Source organism: Euphorbia lathyris, chromosome 3, assembly GCF_963576675.1.
Source record: "Euphorbia lathyris chromosome 3, ddEupLath1.1, whole genome shotgun sequence".
NCBI classification, from domain to species: domain Eukaryota; kingdom Viridiplantae; phylum Streptophyta; class Magnoliopsida; order Malpighiales; family Euphorbiaceae; genus Euphorbia; species Euphorbia lathyris.
The window spans coordinates 95,165,547-95,179,570 of NC_088912.1; the positions used below are offsets into that span (position 1 = coordinate 95,165,547).

Below are 14,024 nucleotides of genomic sequence, written 5' to 3' on the forward strand. Positions count from 1 at the left end.
AACATACTGCAGAAAAATAATATAGATATCGACAAGCACGCGCAGCAATCAAATAACCTAATCCTACAACAGAAATGTAAATTATGGCACATCGTGTTAAGAGTTCAAGCGAAAAGGCAAAAAGCAAAAGATTTTTGCATTGTATAAGAGCTTATCTGAATTGCCATGTTAGCGACTTTTCACGAGAATCCAGAGATGCAACAAGTACAAAGTTAAGAATATAATTTCCAATAGAAGCAGCATAGAAGGTAACCTTTCATTTAAATGGTTTGAGAAGATTTCCATTTTCGGGTTCAGTATCTACACTAAAAAAAAAACAGGGGTAGCGGCAGCTATTCTACAACTCACCGCACAGACGAGACCCCATGTCATGCACTTCTTAGTATACACAAAGTAGAAGAAATTGTGCAGAGCTAGAATTTACAAGGTTAAAAAAAGTAACCTAGGTTTCTGGTTGCTCTGATTTTATATGAGCACCTGATGAGGATGCACAACTCCCATTCTGAAGGTTCCCATTCTGAAGGTATAAGCTGTTGGCCACCATTGAATCACTAACCAAACCAACATCAACATCATCAAAGTTAAGGGAACCTCTAACCTTCCTGTTACTGAAGAAAAAAATAAAACAAAAAATCACAATATTACTGATTTAAATTAAAAGAATTGAGTTACTGTCTAGGGAAAATGCAAAAGGAAAGCATACCCATTCAAGCGGTTATTTATAGCAGCTAGGTCTTTTGAAGGGCTCTGGTATGCACGAGTGCTTTCTCCCACGCAGGCGTAGTAACTTTTTGAGCTATGCGATATTAGAGCATCCATCTAAAAGTAGGAAAACAGATCAAGTTACATAGACTACAATAAGTACACAGGTATACTGTGTTTACCATGCACCAGTTTAATTTCCAAGTTAATAGATGGATCCATAAACTTCTATTGGTGCAGCACCCTATGTTGCATGAAAAAGGAAATAGGAATTGAAATGAATATTGGGAAACAACATTGTAAACAAATGGGAACATGGAGTGAAACATGTAAATAATAAAAATATTGAATATTCATAAATTTTGAAACTATAAGGCTGCATTTGCAAAGAACTTGATTTTTTCATTTTGAAAGCTTGAAAAAATTTAACTAAAAACAAACAAGAGATTTAGTATGATGTGATCCATGCATGATGAACTGATCAAGAGAATAAGAAAATGATTAAGTGCATATTATTCTAAAAATTGAGTTTTCAATTTCCTTAAATCACTCCAAAACTTTTTATAGAAGATTTTGAAACCATCGGTGTCCGAAACGTCAAAACTCTTCAATATCAAAATTTGTGTGCAACGTGGATGGACCACATTTTTGCTAGGAAGTCTATGACAATCAGCAAGTAAAAAGGAAGGCCTCGGAAGGTTATGACCAAAAAGATCCAGATCAAACCCCAATCCATCTAGATTGAATTTTGAACTGATCCTTGACTGCGGCACGCCCTGATGGCAATATCCATACCATGCATGGAACATATAACACAAGGGCTGGGCTGCATTTTGCTTTTGCTAATGGTTCACAGAAATTTAATACGAGTGTGCTCAATCTATAAGGCACCCCAGTAAAATCAAATGCAGCTATTCCGCACTGCAGAATTACATTGACACCTTATGTTTAATCGATTTTTATAATATTACCACTTCTCATAGTTCATGTTAGAGATATTCAATTACAGCTATAATCATTCCTGATTTCACAAGGATGCCATGCATTTGAAAAATGTGTAGTAAAAGAAAAGGTGAGATGCAATCAAGGTCGCACTATAGCGAGGCAAACTAAGTATAGAACTCAATTTCTTACTGAGTGTTGAGATACAAGATAAACAATAACTTATATGACCTATTACTGGGAAGATCAAAAAGTAGAGATCGGCTAATTCTCAGAGAAGAACTGGAGACATAGTCTCTAAACAGGCACAGTTGAGAAATAACAAGTACCTTGGAAGTGCGCAATGGAGAGACATAAACATTATGCGTGGCAGAAACTTTTTTGGGGGACATATCTGGAAGACTTGGGAAAGGAGATGCTTTAGGTGATTGAGGACATGGACCTAAATAAGACAAACAAAAACATGTCAAATAACAACTTGGAACAGCAGCAGCAGGAGATACCAATTATAACATAAGCATAGATAAAAAAAAAAAAAAAAGTAATAATAATAATAAAAACATGCCAAAAAATTACCATCTTTGATGTTGATGACTTCAGGAACTTGAGTGGTTATTGTACTTGTTCCAGCAGAACCAACCTCCACAAGCACCGGTTTTGCAATAGGAACAAATATTTCATTGTAAAAAGAAATAATGTCAATGTGATCCTGACCCATCCTCTGTTATCATAACAGTCAAACGGTTAGACTCCAAAAAATGGACCAGCAAAGGGCTTACTGATAACGTAACCTACCCCATTTTGGCGTGCTGATGACCAATCGACAAACACACTACGGAATACTTGCGGTTTACATTGTGGTTGCTTCCTGTAGTTGCAAATGATCTCCCTGAAGGTTAGGTTCAATTTAGAAACCTGTAGGCCAAAACACCAACAATGAGAACAAAAAATAAAGTGTGATGGTAAAAATTCAAAAGCAGCAAATAAATTCCCACAAGTTACAGACAGCGAACCTTTGCAATTCCATAGAAACAACAAAGGATGATCTGATCGATATGGCGGTTGAAGAACAAGGACGTCCGCTGACTAAGTACTTGTTGAAAAAGGCGATAGACATTCTCTCTTATATGTTGCTGAGATGGCTGTAATCTTTCAATCATACCATTGATTCTGACAGCAGCTAACTTATTAATCTAGGAGGAGAAAAAATATGCATAAGTAAATTTTGAAACATCACAAAATCAGTTTATGTAATAGCAGTTAAATCTTAAAAGTGATGCTTAGTGGAAAATCGGGTAAAAACACTCATTTAAATAGAGGCCCGAATATTTGGAACAGTCTTGAGCCACTGAGATCAGCTCTTCCATTCTTGTTTGCACCTTCAATTCTTGAAGGGTGCATGAGATGGCAATAAGCCAATCCCAGACATTTAGCCAGGTTAAATTCACAAGCCACATACATGCCTAGAACTTAGGCTCCAAACATAAACCACCTCTGTTAGTGGAAGTTGAGAATTTCCTCGTATGAACTCTTTTTTGCTAATAGTTAGCCTTTTTGTTACCCAAGCAAGAAATGCAGTAGATTGAAATCATTAAGTTGCTGCTATCAGCAGTTAGCAATTGTAAGTTTAGGATCAAATTGCAGCTAATTTTTTTGTAAAGCTTGTAATATAAACTCTAACAAAAATCATCCTCTTTCTTGAGAGAGAGAGAAAATTTTACTTCTAATCTCCTTTGAATTAAGGGTCAAATTGGTCCTCAAACTTAGCAATCAGGATCAATTTAACCCAAATTGAAGTTTAGGTATCAACTCAGCCTCAACTTGGCAAATTTTGACAAACTGGCCCAAATTTTATAGATTTTTTGGTATTAAAACTGATTGAATCAGGGTCAATTTGTCAAAATTTGCCAACTTGAAGGCTGAGTTGATACCTAAACTTCAATTTGTACTAAATTGATTCTGACTGCCAACTTTAGGGACCTTTTTGACCCTTAATTCAATCTCCTTTCTATTTTTGCTTCTAGATTTTTATCAATAAAACTTTTCTATTCAGCACTTGCATACCCATCTCTTTTCTCTATTCATTTGTTATCAACTCCAAATTAAAAAGAAAAAAAAAAAAAAAATTAAGGAAGAAAACACTTAAGTCTACTACTGGTAGAGCAAAATGGGGGACAACTTATCTAAAGCTCTAGGATATGCAGTAATATTCTAGTTTATAGAGATGATGATGCAATAACCATTGACATTAGCACATTTTATGCATTACCTTGCAAAAGAATATGTTAATTGCAGTTTCTGCACATGTTTCCCCTCCTCCCCCAGGGTTTGGACGTGTTGGACTGAAATTACCACAGAAAGATACATAATTAGATAACATATAAAAGCTGTAACATGGTCCAGAAGTCAGAGATGCCACTTTATAACCCCCAAAAATACCAGAATTACCTCGCAAATGCAGACTGAAGAGGTGGAGGTAGCTTTGATTTAAGATTACTTAAAGCAAGTAGGCGATCCTTCACTGGTGATGTAAAGGAGTTCCGCTCCACTAACACACTCCGGTAATCTGGGCATGGCCTCTTTGGAGACCTAATATCCGTATTCTTACCTGGAAAAATGATTCAAGGCAGCATTAAATGCTTTGCCAGAAACAAGGAGATGCATAGTTCTGACAACCAACCTCACTAACTTAAGATTAGGTGTTTCTCTTTCAAGTAAAATGATACCTGGAGATAACTCATGCTTCTGCACAGATGGCAAAGGTGGCAAGCTTCCAGAAGAGAAGTTATTGCGCATAGCAATTGCATCCAAAGATGGCATTGGTTCTGCTAATAGCCCAAGACGATTTATCTCTGCAGAGAGTGATGGTCTTGCAACCGTCAAAGAATTATACATGGACGACCCCTTTTCCCATACCATGCTTTCTAAAAGTCGTTCTTCCAGTGAATTTAAATGCCGCCTCAATTCCCTAGGGAGAGAGTCTTCGTGTCTAATAAAACTCTCTATCACCTTGCTCAGATCAAAAGCTGTAATGCCTGTTCGCTCCAGAACTGCAGGAAACAACATGGTGACAGTCTTATGTGTCGCAAGAACTAGTTCAGCTGAACATGATAGCATACATCTGTGGAACCTTTCATTAGTTAATAAAGAGGTCAAATTAGTAGCATGCAATATTTGTGCCTCTGCTGTGCACATGGCTTCCAAAACCCTATAATATAATTTAAGGGCCTCCAATCTTCGTTGTTCTGCCCATATGTTTTCTGATGGGTTCATATTCTGCAGACCTCCCGTCACACAATGCTCTCCCAAACCACTACTTGGAAATATAGCCTCCAATATTATCTGTGCTCTACGTACGACATCATTAGTTACATCCCTATCGCATGAAGTGAGGAAACGTTCAAGCTGTAATGAGGCTTTTGATGGAAGTGGAGAGATAACAGTTCTGAGCCACTTTGCAGTTGTCATTGCTGTGGTCACAGGTGTTGCAGCCATTTTAGAATATATTCCACCAAGGATGCCATTTGCACGTGATGCAGGGGAACGGAAAGGAGAGAGTGGACTTGACATTGTCTTTGTAGGAGAGAATGGACTTGAAATCGTCTTTGTGGGTGAGGATATCAGATCAAATTTTCTCTGCATAAAAGAATAAATGAATATTCAAATTTCCAATAAAAAATTGCAACTTTGACAGTAGATTATATTTCAGTGGTATAAAATGTGTAGCTGGAATGAAGTTTACCTTGGTGCCAGTTACACTTATAGCACCTCCAGATAGGCTTTCTGAACCAAGCAAACTGTCTTCCTCATTGATAAATACTGTCTCATCCAGTTCACCCTTGCAACTGATTGCATCTTCATAATCTCTCTGTAAAATATTCAAACTGGACTGCAACGATGCTTCCTCCATTAAATCATAATAATAAACCAAATCATCTGTAATCAAAGAGAATCAAAGAAACAGAAAGTGAGAATATGTTGTGTACCAACAAAAAAAAGTAAAACAAGATCAACCAACGGTATGTATGGAAAAAAAAAATATTCAAACACACCTGTATTTATATTCTCCAGGTTTTTATTTTTACACTCAGAAGCCAGATGAGGTTTTTTCTTTAAGATATCTACTATTAAATTATTGGTCTTCTCCAATATTTTTCTCAGATCATCTTCTGAAATGTCATATTGGTTGCAAAGTGATGCCAGTAAGTCAACACCCTTATCAACCTTCTTGACTGAACCATAAAAGGAAGCATCCAACATCAGTTAATGATTTTAAAGGTTCAACACTCATAAAAGTAAATGCCAAATAGAAAGATCATTACCAAATCGTTGATCATTCAAGTTGAAATTTCTGAAGCGGGCTGGAACGTGGATAATCAAAATAGCCTGCAAATTAAATTAAATGTCAAGAACAAGTCATCTCTTCTGAAACATGATGGTCTTCTAATATAAAATGTTTAAATAGGCACATTTGGCTAGATAATTGATTCTTAGGCACAAGATTTGTCAAGTATATGAGACGTAAAAGGCAATGACTCCATGAAAGCAGAACACTATTTTAGAATCAATAATTGATGAAAAAGAACTGTTCCAACTCACCAGCACTGACACCAAACCATGTATACAAGGCACCAAATCTTTAAATCTTCCGATTGCATGTTTTCGGAGTGCCAAAAACAGCAACCATCCAAAACGATGATAGTCTGATATGTATGCTATGTTACCAGAAACTGCTGTTTTCTTATCACCATTTGGATCAATTGTCAAGAAAAGCTCCCGATATGCTCGTTTGTAGTGCCTTGTTGTGACATTTAATAACAAAATAATATGTCATCTATATAAACCATTTCAGAAATCAAAAATAAATCCAGAAAAGCAACTATAGACTCAAAATTCAGCTGCATCGTGAAAGACTACCCCTTTGACTGAACAAGAAGATGCAGATATACAAAAGTATAAAAAGAATTTGCTATGTTCTGAAACAAGTCATGGGACAATTAAAGTATCATGGGTCATCATCTTATGGACAACTTATAATGTACTTCTAAATAGAAAAGAATGATGAATATAAAAAATGGTGACCAAAGATGTTAATCTCTCAAAAACCAAATTGAAAAATGGAAGAAGCATGCACATTCCTGCATGCACATCTGTTTCATTATGACTATCATCGCAACTTCTCTAGAATCAGCGGTGCAGTAAGTTCAACGGAAATTTCCTTCTACTCTTTAAGAAATCAATTTGCATTTACTGAGCTACAAAAAGTCCATGTTGTTCACTTAGATTGACACATGAACTAGAAAAGGAAAAGCCAAAAGAAATGTTGAAGTAGAGATAAGCAACCTCTGTCAAATAATGATCAGAAATACAATTAAACAATGTGATACCTGCTTAAAATGCTTAGGTGCACAAAGTTGGCTTGCAACTCCTTTGCCTGATAGAGGGAAGCAGAAAATAAAACCATGAAGAAAATCCTAAACAACTACGTATAGGAGAAAGCTTTGAACAAAACGAGATAAAAAGAAATCCAATCACCAATCTCTGCTACATTAATGTACCTCAAGTCTGCTCTCCCAATCCGCACCATAAATATTACTCAGAATTGGACCAGCTTTGACAACATATTGAGGCAGCTCTTTAAAAAAGTCTGTGATGCTGATAAATATCAAAGATAACTACAATTAGTTCAGCGGTTAAAACAAAACTACCAAAATGCAAGGACATTAAAGGGAGAACATACTTCAGTTTTGCAAATCTCAGTATTTGGCACAAAGTAAGTCCGTTATCATTAGAGCTCTGCAGCATATTGTCTCTATTCTTCTGGCTTAGCCTCTTAACAGAGAATAAAACAAATGCAAACCAAAACCTCTCTGCTTCTTCAAGCTAATACATAAAATATTAACAACTATCAAATTTTTACCCATGTCAGAAAAAGATAAATTATTTGAAAGAAAAAAAAAAGATTTACCGTTCCATTCCCAATAGCTGATGTGTTCGCCAACAGAAGGTGTTTTGTTCCTTTGAAAAGCTCCATAGCTTCTTTACAAGTGTCCTCATCCACATGTAATCCATCCTGTCACAAATTAAAATTTAATTAAGTAAAAGCCAAGCAAGACAGTATCTTCTAAGTTTTTCACAAAATCAAATAACAAACAACTATAAAAATTTAAAATTAGAAAGAGCAGAAAGTTCATACCTTACAAAATTCAGCAAATCTCACTTCAATGTCGCCATCTCCTTCTCTTTTATCAGGGTGTGAATTCTTGCTTTGTCCATTTGAACGCTTTGTCTCTTCCATATTTTCTGAAGTGGCTGAGCTAATTCAAAACCTAAGGAGATATAATCCATTAATTTAAATTTCAGGAAGAATTAGACACAACACAATGAATCAGAAATTTAGCATTTCCCTATCAATTTCGCAAAATTGAATAACACCCATCATCACAAACCCAAAATACCACAACTTAGACCTAACAAACACTTATTTAAACAAAGAAAAAATCAAACAAACCCTTGCGCAAAGTACAAAACTTGCTTTTTAGAACAACCATTACTTCCAAAAAGCTCTAAGAAATTGTTACTGCAAAAAGAAGAATTTTGAAAAAACGAAGAATACAATGCATAAACTACATTTTCCCCAAAAAAAAAATCAGCTGGAAACACAAAAAAAAAAATTAATATAAAAAAAAGAAAAAGCATACTGATTTTTATGCTTCAGATCTCGAAAATGTCTTCAAAATCTGGTTGATTTCGAGATCCACCGGAAAACCCCGAGCTTCAATTCTCGAAAACAGCAAGGATCAAAGGACTTACAGAGTTGTAGTTCCAGATCGAACAAAAACAGTGAAGAAATGTTTTACAATGAAACGCTATCTGTGTTAGTGTTAGTCTCTTTCTTCTCTCACTACTAGCGCGGGAAAATCCAACATGACTTTTGCTCATACATACATGACATGATGGCATACATACATCATTAGCCAATGGGGATTGGACACGTTGTTGGTGTTAGGTTGTTTTACCGCCAAAAATACCGCAATGAGAGATTCCCCTAATTTCGACTTATTCGAGGGAATGATTCTCCGTAACGGCAGGTTGACGGAGGGGTGTTTTTGTGATTATCTTATCTCTTTGCGATCGTTATCTAGAATTCCGTGTGTCGTTTTGTGATTTAAATGAATAAATATTTACACTTTAAACGGTTCAGATAACAATAACAAATGAGTATTTATTCATTTTATTTTGTTTTCCAAATTTACACTTTAAACGGTTTGAAAATAGTTTATTTTCTATGTATTATAGAACAAAAAATGTAAAATTGACAAATTAAATTTTCAAAAAAAAAAAACAAATTAAATGTTATAATTTACTAATTTTAGTAAGTGAAAACTTAATCTTACTTAAAATAAATAATCATGAAGTGATAAACTAAAAGATCAAATACTATACCAAAATTGAAATAATTAGGATCTTTTTGAATGTATTTTACCGTTTACAGTTAAGCTAAGAGAATATAAATATATCCACGTGATACTACGAAATCTAAACTGCCATTTTATAAAGAAGACACGTGGAGTCATTATAGAAAATATGCCCTCAATATGGCCCGGTCTTAATATCTTGGCTCGGTATCTCCTTAAATCTCGTCAAGGCTCAGCTCGTTACAACAATCACGTTTAATCTCATGAATCACAAACCGAGTGGTGTTAAAGGATACTGAACTCTGATCTATGGGCACACATTCACCTATTAACATGTGACATATAGCATGGTTCACTCGAAAGCTTATAACCACCTCTCATGGCATAATATAAATAGAGTAAGACACTCTCCAAAATACTTCATATATTCATTCAATCTTACATTATAGTTTTGATTTACTATTATGATCATCTTCAAGTCCTTCAACGAAATTGACTTAGACATTAAAGTGGGTTAGCTGGACTCTGGCATCAAAGTGGGTTAGCTGGACTCTAACCCTCCTTTGACCTTATTTTTGTCTTATCGCATGCTTACAGAAAGATTAACAGGATTCAGCTGCATCAAATTTGTGCGATAAATGTGGAACAAACATAACAATCAATCGTTTAAACAATTCCATTCTGTTCCTCTCCTTTAGTAAACTCCATGCATCTAGATCTAGAGACCAGTGGAAGAAGAAGCACATCGACTATAACAGGTTAATAACGACCTAGCTTTGGAAATGGTGGAAGATGATGAAGTTTTAGAGCCACAACAACAAAAACTCTTAGGCGCAATCTCTAGACAATTGGCAGAAAATCTTGGATCAGTCCAGGGCGATATCAGCATAATGCGGTAAGAGCATGCAATTCAAATGGTAAAGGTTAAAGAGAAATTAGATATATTAGAAAAGACCATCAGTTACATGAATAAATATGAGAATACGGTTTGCTATACCGAACATTAACTGCTCATGGCATGCCCCCTCAACGAACATGAAACACAACATGTGGCAAGTAGAGACAAATTGTCGACAACTTGAAAGGCGTTCAACTAAAGATAAACACGCTCTAATAGCAGACCAAACGAAGGGCAAATCAATCGTTGGGAGCATATGCATTCTCCTCATCATTCCCTCAATTCTAAAAAATCCCCAAAACATCAAGATTAGGGGTAAATTACATACGTGGTGTACAACATTTACCCGTAATCACACTTTGGTGTACAACCAAAATTTTATCACACTAAACTGTACAACCTTTTAATGACCTCCCACTAAAGTGTACAGCAGGTAAAAATGACCGGTCAATGCTCAGTCAACGCGCCACCTCAGCTTTGACCGGTCAAAAAGTAAAAAAAATTCAACCACTTAATATAAAATTACTTCTATACCCTTATTTCTCCATATCTTCATCTTCTTCCTTCTATTTCTTTCTCTCTCTTCAAATTTCTTTCTCTCTCTAAGCACTCTCTTTGAATTTTTTTTATCTCACTAACCTCTCTCACTAAAATCACTACCATCAAATCTTTATAGGAAACTTCAAATTTCTCTCTCTCTAACCTCTCTCTTTAAAATTCTCTCTCAAACCCCTCTAAATCTATTCTCTCTCTCTAACTCCTTTCTCTTTATACCCATTCCAGAGCTTTTGTTGAAATTGAAATTTCATTAGTGCCTTGCCTTGTAAATTTTGTTCTCCGCCATATTGCTGGATTTGGTTGTGATGAATAGTTATTTTATGGATAAAACTTGAAAAAGATAGCAGAACCATATATATGGATCTTCATCGCCTCTCTTCAATTGAAAAAGATAGTTTTTTTTTATGGATCTTCATGGCCTCTCTTCAATTGATGATCAGTAGAGCCATTTTTTCTGCTGAAGATATTGAAGAAAACCCATCCGAATTTGCCCAATTTCTTCTTTTTCTGCTGCTTTACTTCGCTGTGATGATTAGAGTTTTGCATCCTAAGAAAGTGAAATTTGAGTTTCAGGAAACTGAAGTGGGTTGCAGAAATGGGTGGTTAGCTGGGGATAAAATATTAATCTCTAATAGGCTAGTTTAATTGTAATTTCCGCTGAAGAAGAATCAAAACAACATTAACTTTGAAATTACAAAACAATTGCAATTCACATCAGGTGGAAAAGGAACAATGAAACTACAACAAAAAACCAGCATCTTCTCTCTCACTGAAAATATGTGGAGAGAGAAACCACAAAAAGAGGAGTCGTAATTGCCTTTAAGTGGATCGTAATGGGCGGTGGAGACTACTATGTTTCTTCCACGACGAGGAAGCAAGGTCGGCAGTGGAAACTGGTTGCAGGAGATGAAGCCGTCGGTGGAAACAGGGAGAAGATGAAGGTCGGTGGTGGAGACTACTGCTATTCTTTTGAGGGGTAAATTTCATCAATGATATACAAACTTTACATCATTTCATATTTTGGTGTACAACCTTCATTTTGTCACACTAATTAATATGTACAACTTTATAGGTGGTACAGCAGGTAAAACTGATCGATCAACTCTTAGTCAATGCGCCACCTCAATAGTTTGACCGGTCAAAAAATCAAAAATTGACCCACCACATATATAATTACTAAAATATCCTCGTTTCAATTTTCTCCCTAAAATTATCTCTCTAACCCTTTTCATAAATCCACCATTTCTCTCTCTAAAACCAGTTTTAATCTCTCTCTAACTCTCCTGATTGATGATTGATCCTCAATCAGAATGCAATTGATCCTCAACAGCACCTGATTGATCTTGGAGGAACAAAGTCGCAAATTACAAGTCTAACACATCACAACTGCAGCAAATTTAATGACTTGCATGTTGCTTTTCACCCATAATGGAATGAAGAACTAAAAAGAGCAGTACAAGATGAAGCTTCATCATAAGTAAGTGCTAGTGGTGTCATGTGAAGATGAGAGAGGATTCCAATTCCAGCAATCATTCGAATACTCTACTGTTATTGAATTAGATCAAAACGGACACCAATATTGAATATCATCATAACCAAGGTAAATCAAAGGGGGCCTTTTCTTTCTTAAATTGACAATTTAGTTGACGCAATTTAAAAATCCTAAGTTTCCATCGGCTCAGTTGCGGAATGTGAAATGTGATAAGGTAAAAGTACCTGTCATGCTGTATCTGATTCTGCTGTAACGGGTTTTACGAACAATTTTGTATCTGATTCATGTCGTATCCGATTTTGGTAAATTACGAACAATGTGCTGCTGATTCCCAAAGATTTCTTGCCAGCACTTACGTTTTCAACATAAGAGAAAATCGCCCTCATGCTTGCCAAAACCCCACTGCTTTCTTCCTCGATCGCATTTCCTTAACTCCGGATGGACATGAAATCACCGATGGAATCATCGCTTATTACATTTACAACCAAAATTATGTTAATTATTGCCACGACATTTACTCAATTAATTCTTAGATGGGTTAGTTAGAGAGTGGAGTTTGTGAGAGAGAGGGAAAGTTAGAGAGAGAAATTATTTACAGAAAATAAACTAAGGACAGAGAGTGTATTTTTCTATTTTAGAAGGAAACCCATGATGGGGTATTTTAGTAAATGTATATGTGGTGGGTCCATCTTTACTAATAAGTGGAATGAAAACTGATGAGGTGGCACGTTGACCAAGAGTTGATCGGTCATTTTTACCTGCTGTATACCATAATGGGAGGTCACTCATAAGGTGGTACATTTTAGTGTGACGAAATGAAAGTTGTACACCAAAGTGTGAAATGGAACAAAAGTTGTACACCATTGATGAAATTTACCCTTCTTTTGAGAAAGGATTTAGAGAGAGAAAGGAAAAAAGTGAGAGATAGGTGTTTCAAGAAGGAGATAGGGATATTTTAGTAATTTCATAATAGATGGTCATTTTTTGACTTTCTAAAGTGGTCAAGAGGCTGATGTGGCATAGTTGACCAGCGTTGACCGGTCACAAAAACCGGTTGTACACTTTAGTGGGAGGTCACCTAAAGTTCGTACGGTTTAGTGTGACAAAATTTTGGTTGTACACCAAAGTGTGATTTGGGGTAAAGGTTTTACACCATGTATGTAATTTACCCTCAAGATTAGGCTTTCTCATTATTAAAGCTTGTGTCTACCTTTGATCCAGCAAGAATAAATAAATCCAACACCCCTAGGGACATGGCTTTTCCGTCCTAAAGAACAATAAAATTAACTTGGAAGAGACATCTGATATCACACGAATATAAACATACCTATATGGCACTTACGAAGTATGAACTGTCATTTGAGAAAGTGAACACGTAAAGTCATCATAGAGAATATGCCCTCGATACGATCCAATTTCATGATCTTGGCTCAAGTGATCTCCCTAGATCCCATCAAGGATCATCACGTTACAATAATCACGTCCAATCTCGTGAATCACAGACCAAGTGTGCTTGAGGGATGTTGAATCCCAATCTGCGGACACACATTCACCTATCAACAAGTGATATGTAGCACATCTTGCTCCGAAGCTTATAACCACCTCTCATAGCTCGATCGTAATATAGATAGAGTAAGACAATCCCCAAGGTAATTCATATATTCACTCATTCAAGCTTACATTTAGCTTTAATTTATTATTGTGATAATGCTTGAGTCTTTCCACGAAACTGACTTAGACATCGGAGCGGGTTAGTCGATCCCTCCTTTGACCATATTTATGTCTTATCGCATATTTACAAAACAATCTTACATGATTCAATCACATCAATAATATATTAATTACAAAAGAAAAGAGAAAATCATGTTAAAATTTATTTTCTTTAAAATTGTATCATTTGAAAACTGGAAATCTTTATAAATTTTTTTGATAAGGTACAAAAATACCCGCAACAACAGTATAGCAACAAAGAGTGATTTACTTTAACATCATAAATAGTACAAAATGACCTTAA

The 14,024-nt window shown here is 35.7% G+C and overlaps 1 protein-coding gene across 2 annotated transcripts; it reads right to left on the bottom strand.

The window, feature by feature from the left end:
• Positions 1-224: 224 nt before the first annotated feature.
• LOC136223526 (retinoblastoma-related protein) lies at positions 225-12,498 on the bottom strand. 2 transcript variants are annotated; one of them, XM_066011568.1, is made up of 19 exons: positions 12,235-12,498; positions 7,841-7,973; positions 7,613-7,717; positions 7,385-7,527; positions 7,203-7,299; positions 7,032-7,078; positions 6,244-6,442; positions 5,967-6,030; positions 5,697-5,876; positions 5,387-5,580; positions 4,371-5,280; positions 4,093-4,252; positions 3,914-3,986; positions 2,658-2,837; positions 2,440-2,559; positions 2,221-2,365; positions 1,974-2,086; positions 704-819; positions 225-608 (listed from the first exon to the last, which is right to left on the bottom strand). In XM_066011568.1, the coding sequence occupies exons 2-19, from the start codon at positions 7,940-7,942 to the stop codon at positions 443-445; spliced, it is 3,114 nt and encodes a 1,037-aa protein (XP_065867640.1). In that variant the 5' UTR covers positions 7,943-7,973; positions 12,235-12,498; the 3' UTR covers positions 225-442. The 2 variants fall into 2 exon arrangements, with proteins under 2 accessions (XP_065867640.1, XP_065867639.1); XM_066011567.1 differs by lacking the exon at positions 12,235-12,498 and adding an exon at positions 8,346-8,563.
• Positions 12,499-14,024: the final 1,526 nt, after the last annotated feature.

Bases quoted from the DNA above. Each gene is read 5' to 3' on its own strand.
- LOC136223526 (XM_066011568.1), bottom strand. From the start codon at position 7,942: ATGGAAGAGACAAAGCGTTCAAATGGACAAAGCAAGAATTCACACCCT. The intron at 6,443-7,031 runs GTATCACATTGT...TGTCACAACAAG, and splicing joins CACCTAAGCATTTTAAGCAG to GCACTACAAACGAGCATATC. The intron at 4,253-4,370 runs GTATCATTTTAC...TCATTTTTCCAG, and splicing joins GAAGCATGAGTTATCTCCAG to GTAAGAATACGGATATTAGG.